General features: G+C 42.8%; 3 protein-coding genes across 4 annotated transcripts in view; 1 reads left to right on the top strand and 2 right to left on the bottom strand.

Moving 5' to 3' along the window:
• Positions 1 to 3,205, bottom strand: part of Hers (Histone gene-specific Epigenetic Repressor in late S phase) — a 302,932-nt gene extending 299,727 nt beyond the window's left edge. The window contains exon 1 of the mRNA XM_070522119.1: positions 2,919 to 3,205. The gene's annotated coding sequence lies outside the window, so the exon portion shown is untranslated. The remainder of the gene's footprint in view (positions 1 to 2,918) is intronic.
• A 1,468-nt stretch (positions 3,206 to 4,673) lies between these two features.
• On the top strand, positions 4,674 to 16,827 carry Naa20A (N-alpha-acetyltransferase 20 A). Of its 2 annotated transcripts, XM_070522072.1 has the most exons (7): positions 4,674 to 4,849; positions 4,923 to 4,947; positions 6,038 to 6,128; positions 6,269 to 6,398; positions 6,880 to 7,016; positions 9,129 to 9,214; positions 16,687 to 16,827. In XM_070522072.1, the coding sequence occupies exons 1-6, from the start codon at positions 4,797 to 4,799 to the stop codon at positions 9,212 to 9,214; spliced, it is 522 nt and encodes a 173-aa protein (XP_070378173.1). In that variant the 5' UTR covers positions 4,674 to 4,796; the 3' UTR covers positions 16,687 to 16,827. The 2 variants fall into 2 exon arrangements, with proteins under 2 accessions (XP_070378173.1, XP_070378172.1); XM_070522071.1 differs by lacking the exon at positions 16,687 to 16,827 and having other exon boundaries at positions 4,675 to 4,849; positions 9,129 to 10,153.
• crn (pre-mRNA splicing factor crn) overlaps positions 16,543 to 18,776 on the bottom strand; it is a 23,973-nt gene continuing 21,739 nt past the window's right edge. The window contains exon 15 of the mRNA XM_070522070.1: positions 16,543 to 16,920. Coding sequence (XP_070378171.1) covers positions 16,735 to 16,920 — 186 coding nt within the window. The 3' untranslated portion in view covers positions 16,543 to 16,734. The remainder of the gene's footprint in view (positions 16,921 to 18,776) is intronic.

Raw genomic sequence — 18,776 nt, 5'->3', positions numbered from 1 at the left:
CAGAAAATAAACGACGGTAACTTCTCGTTTTGTTCTCTCACACATGCAAAGATTTCAGACGTGTTTGTGAACGACGCGGAAAACAAACAAAACAAGAGAGAGAGAGTGAGAGAGAGAGTTAGATCTCGCTGCGAAATTTGAGCGATAACAGAAGAGCGCTCTAAAGCGAAATCTTCCGAAAGTTGTTACAATAAAAATTCCAGGTCAGTGGAAACCGCGTATTTTTTTTTTTTTTTCACTGTTCCAGAATGGCGCAATAATATGTGACACGTGGGTGGTACGCTTGGGCATTGTACATAGGGGTAACCTACACACGAGTGTAGGACGAATTACCGACGCTATAAGGCATCTGAACGCTCTGCCGTGGAAACAACCGCGCATAGAGTGCATGTACACTATACACACGTACGCCGTCTGGAACACGTGCTATGTGCATTACATAAACGGATGCCGAGCAATGCGTTTCACTAAGTCAGATGCATCTCGTGCCGCGCATTCCCATGTCACCGGGTGACAGCTGCACTGACAAGGCTCGACGACAGGCGGCATGCGATTGCGAAATCACATACGAGATGCCTAATTTTGAAAAAAAGAAAATTAAATTATGCGGTTTTACGGGCCAGAACCACGATGTATTGTTTTTTTTATTATTGAAATGAAAATAAAAGAAAGAGACGTAGTCACCTTATAATGGTGAGGTCAGGCTACTACTTTTCTCATAGCGGAAACAACAATATAAATAGTATGTAGGGAAATGAAAAGAAATCACTTCGTATACGGTCAGAAATCCACAGCACAGTCCTATACACCCATGAACATAACAGTATATAAGTCAAATGCAAGTTGCACCACAATGAGTTCGTAAACAAAGTCGCAAACACACACAAACGGCCGTGATGAAGTCTTCGATGAGCATATAAACAGATGAGGAACCACACAGTGTTAAAATAATTCACGCACAGAATGCCAAAAAAATGTATAACACGTAATATACGAGCACTAATAATTACAAATAATAGAAGCACGTTATAGTAACATCGTGTGATTATTGAGTGCAATACCTAGTACTTGTTAAGGATGCCTGTTTCGATTTGAGTATGATTCATGCCGTAGTGGAGGACTCCGGAATAATTTTGACCACCTGAGGAACGTGCGCATAAATCGCAGTGCACGGGTGTTAAACGCCCCCATCGAAATGCGGCCGCCGTGGCCGGGATTCGGCCCCGCGACCTCGCGCTTGGCAGCCCAACCTCGTGGCCACTAAGCAAACACGGCGGGTATATGTCCACTTTTTCTGTCAACGCTGATACGCCGGTAGGGCTTTGTTTCATTAATTAAATTTAATACCGGGGTATGTATTACTTGCCAAAACCACCATGCCTACGACTACGAGGCACGCCGTAGGGGGGTACTCCGAGCTAATTTTGGCACCACCTGGAGTTCTGTAACGTCGACCCACAATGCACGTTTTATGCACGAGCATTCTTTATTTCGCATTTCGCTCCCATCGAAATGCGGCCACCGCGGCCGGAATTTCATCCCGAGCACCAGGACTTATCAGGGCATGGTCAAATCCGCTACACATCACAACGGGTGTGTTTGATTTGTTTTCGGTTCAGTAGACGGGTAATATTTCATTTCTCTGCACCCCCCCCCCTTTTTCCTCCTTTTCCGTGTTCCTAAACATATTTAAAAACGCTTTTTTTTTTGCTTTCGGTATCATGCAGGTTCCATGTGTGAACGGATCACAATCAGAAGCAAGACCGCAAGACTTCCGAAAGGTGTACTGAACAGACGGCAGCAAAACGAATGAATCAAAGTTTTTTTTTAATTGTTGTTGAAGTAGTCTTTAATTACTTTTGGTCAACAATCATGGGTCGAAGAGAGCCGACATGTTTAAACATGCGCTCGGCGTGACACAACGCTAGCGGTAACGGATTGCGTCACGGGCAGAAGGAGTGTCATCCACTAAACGATCAAAACAAATTTATTTAAAACAGTTTTATGCCTAGGGAAGAAGAAGCTACGTCTGCTGAATTCCCTGGGCTTTCAATTTGAAACCAAAGTGGGCGTGCTTTGGAGTTCAATTAAACGTGCCTTTCTTCAATACCAATCTGTAGTTTTCTCGTAGGAACTTTTCAGTGTGCTCGAGTTAAGGGAAAATTCGAATAAACCAGGGAGGAATTAACGGTAGTGAATCAAAAAGATTGACCCCGCGACGCACACACACACGCACGCTCACAAGTCTTCGACACAGACATGAAATACGATCATAATCGAACGCTAAAAAAAAAGTGGGGGGGGGGACGGAGATAGAATAAAAATGGCATGCGCTGTGTCGCAACTGACGTCCGTATACGGCGGCATATCCAAGAGCGCGCGGAACGTCAACTTTTTTTTTCTCTCTCTCTCTTTCGATGATTAACGTTTCCATTCCAGCCTTCGAAAACCGTACGCGCGGTAGACGTTGTCGAAACATCGTTTCACAATCGATCATCACGAGCGTGCGACGTTGTACCAAGGAGGTTAAAGAAAATTAAAGAAGTTTTTATATAACCTCCTTGCGTTGTACACGATCGACTTCCTCGGCACTTTCGATCCGTATCTAGCAGACGATGCCGGAATGTCGTTTACGCTGCGGCGATTTCAGATTAGTTCCGTTATCGAGTGACATATATCTATCTTATGTTATGGATTAACTGGCATGAGAGCAGCGCGAGAAGTAGAGAACTAGAGGGAGAAAGAAAAAAGAAAGAATGAACGAAGTGTGACTGCGCCCAAGCGTCGACGCGCGTGAGTGCTTTTTTTACGCGCAAGCAGCCGACAGCGCGACCAAGTCGCAGCTGTAGAGACATTGACAAGAAAAGAAAAAATATATATATACGCCCAGGGAAAATGGAGTTCGTTTGCCGTCTTACCTTTTAGAGCGCACGGTCGGACATTCGGAGCGAAGTTGTCAGCCGATTCGGGATAATCCACTCGTGAGCCATGAACACACACACAAACACGCGCACAACCGTTGTTATGGCGGGGATAATCCCACAAACTTCCGTATCCAAAAGTAGCACAGAGCACGGCGAACGATGCTAGCGTTAAACAAGTTCCGAACGTCGATTTCCTCTCCCCGGAGTCGCACGCACACGTACAGAACACACGGTAAATACGCGCTCTGGCACTCGCCCTCCCCGGCGGTTCGCTTCGCAGTCGAGTAAACTGTGGTGGATAATTTTTCTCGCGTTAACAAGACTGGATCGCAGCAGAATCCTTACGCGACGTTGGTGCTACAACCCACAACAAACGCCACAATTTTTAAATCAATGCCTCAGAAACATTCTACAAATTGTCGCGCCATCTGTTATCGAATTTGCTAACAATTATCTGGAAGTTTACAAATATACGATTTGTTCGTGTTGACATTGGTTGTTGAAAGACGACGCGTTGATCCGCCAGTACATGTAAACAATTAAAACAACGGGCAAGTTTACGAATGTAGAAGGACCGGCCGGAATGTTACTACTGAAACCCGTTAGAAAGGCGCAGAGACAGGTAAAACGGTTGGGGCGCTACCTAAACTGGAGTCGAAAAACTAATGCAAGTTTTGCTTGCAGAGTAACTGTACTTTATGCTACTTATAAGTACTGACTATTGCTGACTTTGCAGGGTCGTTAGCATCACTATCACAGCCTTCTTTTCTTCATGGTCGTAAAGATCGTCAAGTGACCTAAAACTAGTCTTAAAGGCTACGCTTTCCTGCACTGCGAGCGCCGGAAGTTATTGACGTACAAGAGAATATGACAGGAAAATTTTAGGCCTCCACGATTTGGACACAACAAACAAATTTCACAGCTCAGCAATTGTACCCGTCTGCGACGAATTCCTCGCAGTAACAAAAACAAATATCAGAGCTCATGCTTTTGAAAGCAGTGAATTAAAAGGATGGGCGCCGAGCTTTGACGTTTTTTTCTTTTTTTGTTTGTAAATTGCTTCCGACTTTTTTAGTGCTTGCAGTCATATTTAAAGTGAACAAAAGCAGAGCGTTGAAGATTGGCCTCTGTTACTTCGAAGCACAGTGTGAATAGTTATTCTCACACAGTGCTTCGAAGGAGCTGTCGCTGATGGTGTCGCCGTGGACACCACTTATCTACATAGCACCCGCCCTAAGCGTCAACGTTTAGAGATACATAAACGTTGCTAAGCACAACTGTAAATGCTGCACCCGGGTGCCCCAGTCAAAGTAACGACAAACAATCTTCAAGGTCATCCATATAGTTATTGTCCAAACATGACAACCATGACGTATTTCGTTTTTTGTGTGCGTGTGTGTGTGTGTGTGTGATCGCTTTTGGCTTTGTACAAGAGCATGGCAGCAAAAGCATAGCCTTCAAGATCTGTATTATAAATACAGTGGCGTCCCTCTATGAGGCGTGGATTTGGACATTACATATATTACGCTCAATATTTAAAACGAATGGTCAATCAGGTTATTCGTTTGCTAAACGTTTGCAATCTTAAAGGTCAAGATTGTTGGCAAATTTGGCAAAGGTTCCCGAAGAGGTCGCACAAAATATTGTAGTGATCCATGTAGTGATCAGACTTTTAAGAATGGAAAGTCCAACGGTCTAATGTCAGCGATGACCGCTTGAGAGCAGTACAGTTGCAATGCACTAATTTAACTTCCGGTTCTGCACGACGTTCTGTAGTTCTCCCGGTGCCATCCCCCATCCCGCTAGATTTGCGGCATGGAGCGCTGATCGCTCGTTGCGTTCGAGATAATTAATAGCACGTGGAACCTTATCATGACGACCATCCGACAATTTACATGCGACGACCTCTTCTTGTTCAACAACGTGTAAGTTGCGCTACTCCGTTTGTGATCGTTTGCTTCGCAAGAGCTACTAATGCGTTCATCTTTTTGATTCCAGCAACTTGGATCCTCTCACAGAAACCGTATCCTTTACGCTGTTCACCCGTCGCGATTTCTGCGTGTAGTTAAACTAAGCGTGTGTCAAGCATTCGACGAACATTCCGCTACAGCTTGCCGGATGGTTTTGTTAATCGAACTGGCTGCAGCTACACGGAGATGCGCATCACTGCACGGGTACTACCCTTCGAAATTCGAAGTACTTGTGCCCGGCAGTCCTTTTCCCTCGATGCGGCTCGCTCCGAAGTACATCGTGCGAAAGTATTATTCAGAAGCACGGCAGCTCACTCTGTTTAGAAACTTAATTCGAGAGAAAATGGCTTGTGCTAGGTTGAGCACGCGCGAGCACGCAGGAAGATTAATCAGTCGGTGAATTAAAATAATAATAATAATCATAATCGTGTACAATAAGCCATTCACATGACACCAAGAAATACAGTCAAACAGCAAAGATGATGCTATATCCCACCTATAGCTGTGTCAGACGAGTTCCCATTTTCATTAAAATCTGTCTGCACAAACATTTCGAGCACAATCGAAACTCGGAGCGTAATACCAGTGTCGCACGTGCACTTTCGTGCGTGCGTATAAAACTTTGCAGATTGACCTTTTTTACGTCTTATTGTCAAGAACGCTTCACTTTGTTACTGCTTCATACTCTAGGCAAGTTACGGCAGTTTCGATCGCAGCAGCGTGTGTGCATAGCACGTGTCAAGGCAAGCATGCTTGAAAGTGGCGTGTTGCAGCATTGAGTACCAACTCCACTGACTCAGGCTTGCGTGAGAGTGCTCGTGCGCTATAAATGTTGCTCATTCACTGTTCGTGCTTCGATTGTACTCTAAAAAGCCAGTGTAGGTGGACTTCAGTGAGGACTGAAAGTGCCTATATACATACATAGTTGCTGCTGAGTACATTAGGATCAGAGGCAAGCATACATGAAGTTAATGTGTAGAGGTGCTCGATCCAATTTGAATTCATTCTACACCACCTCAAGCTTGCTTGAAAGTGCTCGTGCGACAACAATGTGACTATTCCCAGGAACACCACTCCTCAACGCATCACTCTCTGCAAAAGTTGATGCAGTCTAGGCTGTACTTAACCTTAGCTACTTCACAGTATGGACTGTCATTCTACCTCCAGTACCTGGCACACTGGCCTGAATACTTCCAGGTTGCCGAGTCTCCGAGTGGCGACATCATGGGCTACAGTAGGTCCCCGCTCAAACATGTCTGCTTGTTTTTGGAAACTAAACTGATGTGTTGCCACTGCATCACTCGCTAAACTGATGTGTTGCCACTGCATCACTCGCTGCCTTGTCTTCACTGGACGTCATTCTGTTCCCTGCAGTCATGGGCAAAGCAGAGGGTGTCCAGGAGAACTGGCACGGCCATGTGACGGCTCTCACAGTTGCACCCGAGTACCGGAAGCTGGGAGTTGCAGCCATGCTAATGTCGGGCCTGGAGTACATCTCCGAGAAGTGAGACATTCAACCACTGTGCCCAACTGCACTGAATTTTAGCGCAATAGACAGCTTTATTAATGAAGGCTTTGTGGCACATCATCATCATCAGAGAAGCTCGTATGAAATGTAAAACATGTCATTTGTTTGCCTACGCTACTATATCATGCTTTCATGTGCAAGGTAACTGCAGTGGAAATGTCATGATTTCATCCCATTCCTTGCATACTGTAATATAGTAGTTTATGGCTTAAGTGATACTGCTGTGCTTCTGACTGGGTCGCTCAAATACTGGTTTGCCACATAACCTCGCTGCACGAAGTAGTGAGCAAATTGAAGGTTGTTTTCTTTTATTTGCAAGCATTCACACCATGGCAAATGCTTGGATCACTTAAATGTGGAGTCTAGCATGCAGCTCTTAATGGCGCTTTACTCAAGCATGAAAAAAAACTATTTCAACCACAGTCCACTGATTAAATGTGACTACATTTTGTTGCAGGAAGCAAGCGTACTTTGTAGATTTATTTGTTCGAGTGTCCAACAAAGTTGCTGTCGACATGTACAAGCGGCTGGGGTATAGCGTCTACAGGAGAGTCCTAGAGTACTACTTTGGTGATCCCGATGAAGATGCTTTTGGTAAGTGTGGTCGTAAGAGTGGCACAACTCCTGCCGTTTTCATAGAGCGAGTCGGCCGACCTAGCTGACATAACCTGAGCCGACAGTTCAGGGGACTTGCACCGTTTATTGGATAACGTGGCAAAGATATTGGTGCAGTACACTTTATATGGTGGTTCAACGAGCTACAAACCTATTTCATTTGCTCCATACCGTCTGCATTATGTATAACTTTGGACAGGTGAGACAGGAACGGGAATAACTCAAACATGATTTCACACTGCATCGCCGGTTGCTGAACGTGATCTAAGCTCCTGAGTGTAGTACACCCGGCGACAAAAGCTTACGGACCACGGGATCTCCGAAAGCGTTCAATTCCTGAACAGTTGTAGCAGTAGCTAGTAAAGCTGTAGACAACAATGTTGTTAGCGTATTCTAATCAAGGCCCGAGATGCAAATACTAAACCGAGATATTCAGCTTTTTTCTCAGGTCCTGTGCCCCGCAATATTTTGCAGCCAAATGTACATTCCGGAATTTTGCCAGCATCACACGAAGTTGCATGTCAGCGTCACACAAACCTGTCCAAACTTTGTTCAAAATTGCATTGTTTTTTGTTCTGAGAGGGCATCCAGGTTCCACCGTTCCAACAGGCAGCTAAAGATGTGGTGGAGCTCTTAAAAAAAAGAGTCTGAAGAAAAATGAATTCATTTGCTATCATTTGGAAGTACAATGCAGTAAGAAAACTCTTCTTTTTTTTTTTACATGTTCCCATTCAAAACAGTTTGGGCTGCATTTTATTCTGCTTAAGTTCAGTCAAACTTCTGTCTAAGCTGACTTGTGATCCCCAGGAGTTTGAATTATTGCAACTCAACTGTAAAAAGCCACCAGAATAGATTCGTAATTACTACAGTGCAAACAAAGAAGATGAAGGGGATACGCAAAAGAACAGGAAGACTAGCTAATCAACTTACTTTTTTTTTTACTGAAAACGAATTTTATAGAGACGCCAAGCTTATTGTGCATGCTCACCATAATTGCAAATGATTGCACTACTATATAACAATAACTGCTGCGATAACATACCTAAATAACTGTGTGCTAGTGCGTGGCTCTCCTATAATTCTTAAGCTTAAAATAAAGTTTAGGTTTAAAACAAAATGCTTTATCAACATGAACATCTTGCAAATGATGTACCAGGCACACTTTGCCATTGTTGCGACTGCAGTCCATGCTTGTCCAACACTTGGACCACGACAGCAAGCAAAACATTTTGTTTTGAGCACATTGTCTTGATGGCACAGAATTTAGGATAATATCAGTCCTTACAGGAGTGCTGACATATTTGCGACTCTTCCCTTTATTGCTTTATATGGATATAGTAAAAGTAAACCCTAAAAAAGAAAGCATTGGCAAGCCTCAGAGCAGTTTAAATAACTTAAGAACTTTATTACAGCCAGTTTTGGTTTCTTTACTGCTGTGGCATGACACAGAAGGCGGTAACGTTGACATTTTGACACTCATGGCTCGCTCAGTGCTATTCATTGTGAGGGCCAATCTAGCAGCATAGTATCCCCACACATCCTTTGGAAATCCTTCAAGTTCCATGAAGTGGTTTAAAAAGCCTCGAGTTTCATTTTCAACTGTGCTTATCAGATTTCGTTTTGATATCAGGCCACACAGCTAGCGCAACGCAAAGCCAAGCGAAATCCAATCGAGTTAGCAACCTTGTAGTGGTCGACAGTCATTATCTTGCAAATCCTTTCTCATTTACTTTACTTTTTGTCTTGCAAAAGGATTGTTGAGCGCATCTGCGAGTGCTTACTCCAACCGATATTGCATCAAATGGTGCAATACTTTGCCACGCATAATAGTGTGCCAGCTATCGTATGTCACTATATGCTTTTTTTTTTAATTTCCTCTGCAACAAAATATAAAAGCTTGCTCATTGTTCATGGCAGTGTCTTCTTTTCAAATTGTCAAACAGGTTGTTGCTTTAGTTCTTGAAAGATGCTTTGTTGGAGCCTCAGAATCTGTTGAAAACCCTCGATTAAAAAGAACAAAAAAGAAGGAAAGGCTCACGTCGAAATGGGTGGTAAGGCTGCAATTTTGTTTTCATGTGCTTCTTTTTGCAGACATGCGCAAGGCACTCTCAAGGGACGTCCTCAAGAAGTCAGTGATCCCCTTAGCACACCCTGTACGTCCAGAAGATGTGGACTGAGTTAGTATTTGCGAAATAAAGTAACGCTGATTGATTGGTTGTTCAACGAAACCAGAAGGTGCAAATACAGAGTCGTGAGGAAGGACGCGAGGGCTTCGAATGCATCAACCAGGTCGATGCAGAACCAAAAGCAAGGATTGTGAGAAGTCATCACAATGCTGAAGTGATCGTCAAAAGCTAAAATTGTATATTATTTGGGAGCCACCCTACTGCTTAGAACATTCTTGTACAAGAGTACTTAAGAAAGCGCTAGCAGCTAATGTGGTTAAAGGTCAACTGCAACGAAATTTTGGACCACATAAGAAGGCCTAGTTTAAGATAGTAAGAGATGCAAAGCAGCCTCCATGCAAAATTTTACGGTTTAAATGCGAGCGAATGCCTCCCGAAAATCTTGCAAAAATAGAAATCTTTCGTACTGAAAGGCTAGAAAACGCCACTTTTACTGCGCGCTGAATATGATGCAGAACACAGTATGTTGAGCATGACCTCCGTAATTGGGTGGCGTTGGCAAAACTGAAAATCTCAGAGGCAATGTGCTGGGATTTGTAACATTTGCTAGCCACTAGCTGCCCGCATGCATCGTGTGCTAATAAAAGGCTGCTGATAAGAAAATTCCACCATTATCAGCCCTGTAGCTTTGCCACAATTGCTTTAGTTCTACGTACTACTCAATTATGACCACTATAGCCAACGGAAAATATCATTGCAGTTGCCCCTTTAAGTGAATATCTCAAAATACGTGCAGATCATATTCCTTTTTCCTTGTACAGACACCCCTCTTCACGATGCCTATGTCACACCGGTGCAATAAGATCCATGGTTTTCTATTGTTGTATTAGGTAGCAATGTTTAGTACACAATGTTCTTTCGATTCCAGGTTCAGTTTCTAGTTTAATGCACATGGATTGCTTGCTTTTAATAAAACCAGTTTGCTGATAATATTGTTTGTACATGTGTACTTTACAAAATGAGCTGTAACGATCTCTGAAGCACCAGTGTTAATTTATCTGTATACTTGAATCGGAAATTTTGCTGCTTGCAGGTATCAATGTTTTTTTTTTTTTATGTGGCAGAAGTTTTCATGCTTCGATTTTGGCTGATGTATTGAAAATGAATTTGCAAAATAAAGTCGCAGCAAGAGCTTCGGCAGTGCTTGCAGAACTGAAATGCTGCAAGCCACATATATAGTATGGTTTTGAGACTGGTTACGGCGGCACATTGTGTCTAATGGCAGACTCGACTGGTTTCGGAGGGCTCCGGCAGTGTCGCAAAGGTTGTGTGAAACAGCAATTAAACTTAAATAAGATTATAAGCAGGCTCACATGTTAAAAAATAAAGATTGATTGACTTTACTATGCCCACTATATTCTAGTAGTATACATTAAAGGTGTCCAATTTTGAGCAAGAATAGCCAAATCTGAGTCGCTTTTTTTTTTTTTGCTGCACCCACGTGAAGGAAACGAACAAGGAAGCCTAAGAAAGCATAGAGGAAATTATTTGTTGGGCTTAATCGAAATGTAGGAGTGATTATAATCCACACCTTCCGCATTACACATGTGGTGCTTCGCCATGGCAGTTGCCATCCTACCGTCCACTTTCTCGGGAATTTGTGCATGCGTGTAAGATTAGTCCTGGAAGTATTAGCCATTGCCACTCATAGCCATGGATGCTAAAAGGATGTGGAACATCCTTTTGGCATCCCAACAACCCCAATGCTAATCTTGCACACACACGAAATATACCCAAGAAACTGGGCTGGAGGACAGCCGCTGCAGCAGCGTAGTTGGCAGAGCACCGCATGCGTAACGCAGATGTGGGTGCAACTCCCACATGCCAAAAAGTCATCTGTCTACTTTCATTTTCCTTTATCTTATTATTTTTACATTTCAATTAAGCATAAGTAATTTTCCCTAAGCTTTCTTTAGCTTCAGTGTACCAGTATCACAGTGATGCCGGTGCCCCTCTGGGATGATGAATTTCGGCCCTGCATTCATAAACGCACCTGAACCGGTAGCACCTTCCAGACCCTACTGTACAGAGAACACCATTGCCCTTTGTCTGATGCAGTCATTGTACTTTAACGACACTTCATGACAATTCCCGAGATATAATTTGATAAACACTATTTCAGTGCCTAGTGGAAGGCAGTGGTTCTAAGGAGGGAGCATTGTCTGCAGTTTACACGGTCAAGCATTTGACGAAAAAAAACTCCAGAAAAACAAAGGCTTCTGGTCACTTAGTCGAAAGTTAACCTGACAAAGCCCAAACACCATTCCGCATCGAGAATGAAGCTCGCGCCCTCTTTCCGTGTCCAAAGTAGAAAACTAACGTAGAAATGACATTAAAGCTCCTAAACGGAGCAGAAATCTAACGCGAAGCTGCTCGTTCGTCCTTATTTCTGGACCTAGTGAGCATAGTCGTAAAGAAAAAGCATCAATGAAATATTTGAGTTATCACTTAGTGTAGTAAATTAGTAAATGGTCTGTTTAACTATCCACAACTAAAAACTTGGTCCAGCATATAAAAAAAACTACAGGATATGTGCCAAGTTTCCTGTACTTAGGTGAGAATTTTGACGTATCAGAACAGTGTAGCATATCTGATGTGCTGGGAATTTCTGAACCCATCCAGTTTCCTTGTTCACAATACAGCAGACATAAGGTTGTCGTCAGTTAAAGCACGCAGCATGCGATGCAATGATTAGGAGTAAACTTGGTGCATGGCATCATCCGCCCAGTTCATGGTGCAGTGTGCCACCGCTATGAGTCATGATTTGAGTAAATAGCCTCTTGGTTATGTTATCGCCTTCTGCGATAACTGATGCAGTGTCCCATGATTTCACTTGCGTACATGCCGACGTCATTGACTGTGACAATGCATCAATTGTAGCTGATGGGGTGCTTTTAATTGAGCTTGAGTGGTGATCACAAGCGCAAGACTTGCACCTACCACCTCTCTGATATTGGTGGTCAAGCCTGGCTTTCCACCTTGGGACTGCTATAGAAGACCAGCCAGGTCTTGTGCTACGAGTGGAGAGAGCTACTGCACTTGAAACCCATTTGTAATTACTAGCTGCACTGCAAACGGTGTTGTTCTAAACCCCACTTACCATTCACTTCATATTATACAGTCAACTGATCGAATTAGGCGGTGGGTCGATTTAAACAAGATGCAGAAAAGACGCACAAAACACGCCGCTGCTTCATTTGACAGAGTCTAACAAACCCCCGAATGAAACTCACGCCCTCTTTCTTTGTCCAAAGTAGAAAACTAACGTAGAAATGACATTAAGGCTCCTAAACGGAGCAAAAATCTAATGCGAAGCAGCTTTTTTTTTAGAATGACAGGTGCTCTTTTCAAGTCAGCCTCGCCGCAATACAGCCGTGCTACGCGGTAAAGCGTACTGCGGTTTTGGTTTCGTATCCGATTGCATCGCGCAGGCAATTTTCGATTCAACTTTCTTGCAAGAGCGTGCGTTAGAATCGGGTAAATAAGACATTGCGAGCTATCGTTATTGCTTAGAAAGTTCCCTAGGGCAGGCCAAAAATCGTCGTTTTCGACGGGAGATTACATGTTCAACATATTCACTGTTCCCTAAGCTCTGCCGAGACGGAGCTGACATTAAAAGGGTCATTACCGGGTTAGCATAAGGATCAGGCGTGGGGGTTCTGACTGGTCAAGTTCGAATTACCCGGCGAATGTTAACTTCAGGATCGAAATAACGAACGCTTGGGCTCATAGAAATGTATGGGCGTCAACCAGAACCTTCGGTCGGTATCGTATTAACCGAAAAGCCTAATCAACGGAAGTACACAGTAATCCTGTCATCCATCAGCCCTTCCTGTTTCCCATAGTGTTCCGAAACCTTACTGGCTGAAAAAGGTTATGATAAAGTATTGTACAACATTGGCAGCAGGTTATGGCTAGAAAGGTTGAAAATTAGAGATGTGCATTTTATAAAAATAGCGAATTCTCATTTTTTTTTCACACCTTCCTGTCTGTCGAACCTGGGACTGCTTATACGAAGCTACTTAAACCCCGCGTAAGTTTACCTACATTTAAAAACCTTTGTGGAAGTCGTGGCAAGTTGCTACATGGAAAGTTGTTGAGTGACACAGGGACGACACTCTCGCAAAACTTCTTTACTTTTGTCGCTCGACAATGAACCGTTTAGAAAAGTGCCAAAGTGGTTTTCCTACATTGCACGTTCCTCCAAAAAAAGGCAGCTCAAGAACTGTCAAAATGCCGATTCATGCATCACTAGTGCATTATTCCTGCTTCCGTGCATTCCTTCCCATCATGCATAACACAGGAAACCAATAAAGGCATGCTAGTCACCCTGTAATAGCCACCACTGTAACAATGTGCTGGCCACCATATTCAAGGCAACTTTGTTTACTCTATGTCAACTTACCACCACTCGTACAAAGATTTTCAACTGTAGGTAAATTAATGCACACACACGCCTTGGGAGGAGCCTCAGTATGTGCACTGGTAATAAGCATGCCTTAATATTTTTAGGACCACAAAAGAAGTCAGACACTGCTTTACATCCATGTACATTGAAAATTGAGAAGTGCTACCTACACACTAAAGAACCCTTGCATGTTATGCTGTCGTATTGGCTTTACAGGCAAATGCTTCAGGGAACAAAAACTGGCAAATGCAGCTTTTTTACAAGTCATACAAGCAAAAGCATGAGGCAAGGGTTGCTTCTCCCAGAATAAATAAAATATACACATTGCACGCAGCCATGCCACAAGAAAATATATCGATTTTGCTTCAACCGAATGGTACCATAATTTGACGTGCCTGGCACATTTATTAGCTATCGTGAAGAAAACAGGTAAGCAATGCACTGAAATGTGCACCGAACTGAAGCTGCAGTCAAATGCCAGCTCGGTCAGATATGTTACTGCAAATGAACCAACAGCCTAGCTGGAGTAGTCACGTGTACCTGGCCATTCCTGTTTACAATCATTCAATATAAATATTGTATGGTACGAACAGGGCTAGCGCTCATTCTCCTACTCTTTAGAGGATCAGATGAGTCACTACAACCAAAGACAATATATTTTAAAATGTTTTGTCTTTTTAATTTGATTAGCATAGATAGATAGCGTCTATCTATTGATCTAGCAAGCTAGCCTCCTTACACTGCTTCCTCTTTAATTAAAAAAAAAATACCCTTTAAAAATTTACCCGGTCGTTGGTGGATTCCAACTCGTGTTACACACGTTCTTCAAACACAGCAGCCTGACCTATGCCACCGGTGTAATCTCGGAGGCCAAGCAGGAAAGCTTGCATGCCTGTCACTAGATGGTGTAGCATGCCCAGAGGGAATCGCGACAGAGGGGACCAACTGCAGTACATGACTCATACACAGTGTTTCAGTGCTGGCATCAATGCCGACAGCCATCATGAGATGGGTTCTGCAGCAATTTTTTTTAACCCTTCATAAGCTCAAGAGTTGTGCACTGCTTTTAACCATTTCTGGTCCAATGATTCCTGAAGAAAGTGTGATGTTTTGCAGGAAATACCCAACACTGAGAAAAACAAGCAATAATATTTTCAGAAACGAGAGTGTGGGCAATGCTAATTACATAATTCGTTCTCCGTGTGCCGCTGATAAACATAACTCCATGAAATTTCACAAATTACCAAGTCTCGCATTGTGCCGAGGTTAGGCCTCTGCACTCAATTTTTGGAGCCTGCTGCCTAGCGCACATATAACCTGTCTTGGGCAGCACAGAAATGGTCTTTAAATAATCTGTGGCCATATTTCACACCATTATGATTGCGATTAATAAGTCCAAAGACATGGTGCTTGAGTTTTTGGTAGTTCATAAACAAAACCTTAATTGCCAAAAGCTCCAGTGTAAATTTGTTGTTTTTCACTGACTTGTCATTCAGACACATGCAACATAAAATTTTGACTTCAGTGAAAAATTCAGACTGGAAAGAGTTAAAGCTGGGTGAATGGTGCCCTTGTCAAATAGGAAAATTAGTTATCATTCAAGTCTAATGATGTTTTGTGTCATAAATGACAATAGCTTCCCTACAAGGCTACATTGCAAAAAAACGCAAATAATGATATATCAAAGACTAAAATGCATAAAAGAGGTCATGACAGCCATGCGTAAAGCATTTCTACTTTAAGGTCATCACAGTAATCCGAAAATTTTAGATTCTACTTATAAACAATCAAGCGTAATTATTCATTCTAAACAGAGAATTTTTGGTCAGGTACAAATCTATAATGTTTTCGAAACACAACATGGCCTAATGGCCAATATGGCAGAGAAGGAGACAGGTGGCGTGGCGAGACTTTAGCAGCTTTGCATCAGAATAAATGAACTAGCACTTAACAATTAAGTATATAATTCATAGATTGCAGTGTTTTGTTTTAGTATTTATTTGCCGGCGCTCCTTGGTGGAGAGAATGCATTAGGTTTCTAAATGCATTCTAGCGAGTTCTGCAAGGTCATTTTATCGCAGTTTTGTCAAATCACACTAACCCTTTGAGGGTTTTCGTCGTACACGTAGGGTGCCGCTGATTCATCCTGCACGGTTTTTGACCTACGTGTATTGCGCCGATCTTATCTTTGGTATTTTGCAGATACTCAACACCACTGGTTGTTGAGAGGTGCTGCCATCTCTATAGAGTTGGCTAAAGTCATTTGAAATTGTGTTTTTGCTCACTGGAACGCACAGCTGAACTTGTTTCTCCTTCACGCGTACTTTGGAAGTAGCAGACGACATGCTCATGTAGATGGTCACGATCGCATCGTCTGCTACCTCCAAGGTACGCATTTCTTCTTTCAACTTATTCATGACACATTTCTTTTTCTGATGAAAGATGTTTCTGGGGTGGCAAACTGATAGCCATAAATTTTGCTAGACATTTTTTTCGATCTCTTACTGTATAGTGTATATGTGTGTACTGTTGGTGTGAGTAACACATTTTTGAGACAAAATATTGCTTGCAACAAAATTTTTGCTGTATTCATGAGTTTTCAATTATTCCATACTTACTGGAAACTGCAATAAAGAAACTGACCATGAGGCCCAGTTCCAGCAGAAGAATGCGACCCTCAAAGGGTTAAATAGTTTCATGAAGAAGCAAGCATGTTACGTGCAGACAACGTTCCACACAAATGAAATAAGCCACCTTGCCGTGAAGGTGCTGGAAGGGTACGAGGAATGTCGCTTTCATCAAACTAAAGTGTAACAGCAAACTTGATGACAGTAAGTGTGGATGACGCTCGACAGAAATGACATTGTCATCTTGTCATCCGACAACTAAGTGACAGCACTGGAAAAACGAGAGAGGAAGAACAGGCAAACAAGTGCCAGTTATATTTACAGGATTGCGTGCGAGTAACACGATGAAATTCATAGTATGTACAGATGATGTGTGGCTGCAGTCGAGTTCTGAACTAACAACGCGTGATGGTGGACGCATAACGCAGTGCCGACTGTGGAACCGGCGGAAGCGGAAAGAAGGCGAGTCGGCGCTGTCACGCCTCCTGTCTGCTGGTATCGCCCAGACTGTCATCGTCGGCGTCCTCCTCCCGGTCGCCATCCTCGGTCTTCTGCTGCTGCTTCTTCCACTTCTTCGCAATTTCAAGTAGCTTGAGGTGCGGCTTGGCCGTCTCGTCCGTCGGGAAGATGTAGTCGAAGTACTCCTCCCAGCCGGCCTCCGACTGCAAGAGAGGCAGCAGTGTTTGAAGGCAATACCAAAAGGCAGGGAATGGCTTTGCAAGAATAAAAAGGAATCTTGCCTGCCTGGAGCAAATGCCTGTCAATGATGTTGCCATTTGCCGTATTTGAATTAATGCATAATGAGTAGAGGTGCGCAAATATTTGTATATTCAAATACGAATCAAATGGTGCCTGCTATTCAATTCATATTGTGTTTTCTTTTTCATTTTTATTTAGGAAGAAACATTACCTCAGGGCCAACTCCCATTTCCATATTCAAATTCAGTAAAACGTTATTATAACAAAGCTGAAAGGTGAGTCAGAATTACTGCGTTATATCCATTATTGCATGCACTGCACTATGAATATCTCTGGGGCCTTCAGGGGCAATTTCACTTATTTCACTATGTACATCCACTATTTCATTACTATATGCCATTTCATTATAACAAGGCTTCACTATACATGTAAAACGCAGAAATGTTCTTTTTAAGCAATTGCTGGACCGAATCAGATGAAATTTGTTTTCAGAGAGAAAGCTGAATTCTACTGACTGCAGCAAGCAGAACTTTGATTTGGGGCCTCATAGACTTTATAAAGTTTGTCAAAGATCTGTAGGTTTAGGAAAAAAAGCTGAAGTTTATAAATCCATAATTATACACCAGAAACGGTCACTGCAGTTCCATGAACTGCATCGCTTAGAGCATCTGAAGTGGACAAACATAATGTACGTATTTACACTAGGGACGTGCAAACATAAAGCTTTCAATTTCAAAGCGAATTCTGAATGAAAACCAAGCGTGAATCGAGTCGAATATTTTTATAATAATTTCTGAATGGGAATACTATAGTTCTTGCAGAAATGCAATTCTTTTTTCCCAAACCAGAACTACAATAAAAAAAAAAGTTTATTGCACAGCAAATAAAGCACAGAAAAATCATGCTTTGTGGTCAACAAAATTGTATCTAGTAAAACACTTTTGCTTGACAGCACCATAACTGCAATTATTTAACGCTGTTGTGAAGGAAGGGGATGACATGTTGCAGGAGCAGCGACACCCTCCTGCATGTCACAATTCCTTCAGCCACTGAAAAGAGCCACTCATTGGACACACTACTGTCTGGTATCGGCAGGTATCTCTTCGAAAGCTGAGCTAACAATGGGCACCATACGGCCACCACTTACAGGCCACCACTTACATGGATCTTCTTTCTGGCTCAAAATTTCATCGTACATATCTTTCAACCTGTGCTGGTAGCTGCAAGCGAAAATTGACGCCACATACATTTGAAAATTGCTATTGGTTGATGAGCTTATCAAAGCCTTTCAACAGTGCCGACGTGGAAGGAGCCTCTTCAGAAGCTTTCGTAGTAGAGGAGATGTGGGGTGCCTTGGCGTTAAAATTTTGCAGGCTTTTTTTATCTGAAGTCGGTTTTTAATCCAGTTTGCCTTTGAAGCATACTGGTAGTACTCAACTACTTTAGCTCAAGGGTCTAAAAACATTGCCAAGCTTGCTACTCAGTCAAATTTGTAGTTTGGAAACCATGTTTGTAAGACTTAGCCATATCAGTAGCAGACACAGAGGTCTTCGCCAGGCGGCTGGTGTTGTTCGGACTCATGAAGAAACAGCACAGTGTGGGTAGTTAAGCTGATAGCGTCGGGTAGCCATAAGAACCAGCAAGGTCCTCCTGACAGTGCCCCCCTTTTACTTTTGATATGCTTCACTGCAAAAAAAAAAAATATGCTTCACCGCAATACAATCTGAAAGCTTCTCCGCATAACACGGCTGTACCACGGCGAAGCCGACTTAAAAGACTCGACACGGCAATTTTGGGGGGTTTAAATATTTCGAATACT

The sequence above is a fragment of the Dermacentor albipictus genome, chromosome 7 (assembly GCF_038994185.2).
Source record: "Dermacentor albipictus isolate Rhodes 1998 colony chromosome 7, USDA_Dalb.pri_finalv2, whole genome shotgun sequence".
Taxonomy (NCBI): Eukaryota; Metazoa; Arthropoda; class Arachnida; order Ixodida; family Ixodidae; genus Dermacentor; species Dermacentor albipictus.
The sequence above is the reverse complement of the archived record's forward strand: the minus strand, read 5'-3'. Positions and strand labels throughout refer to the sequence as shown.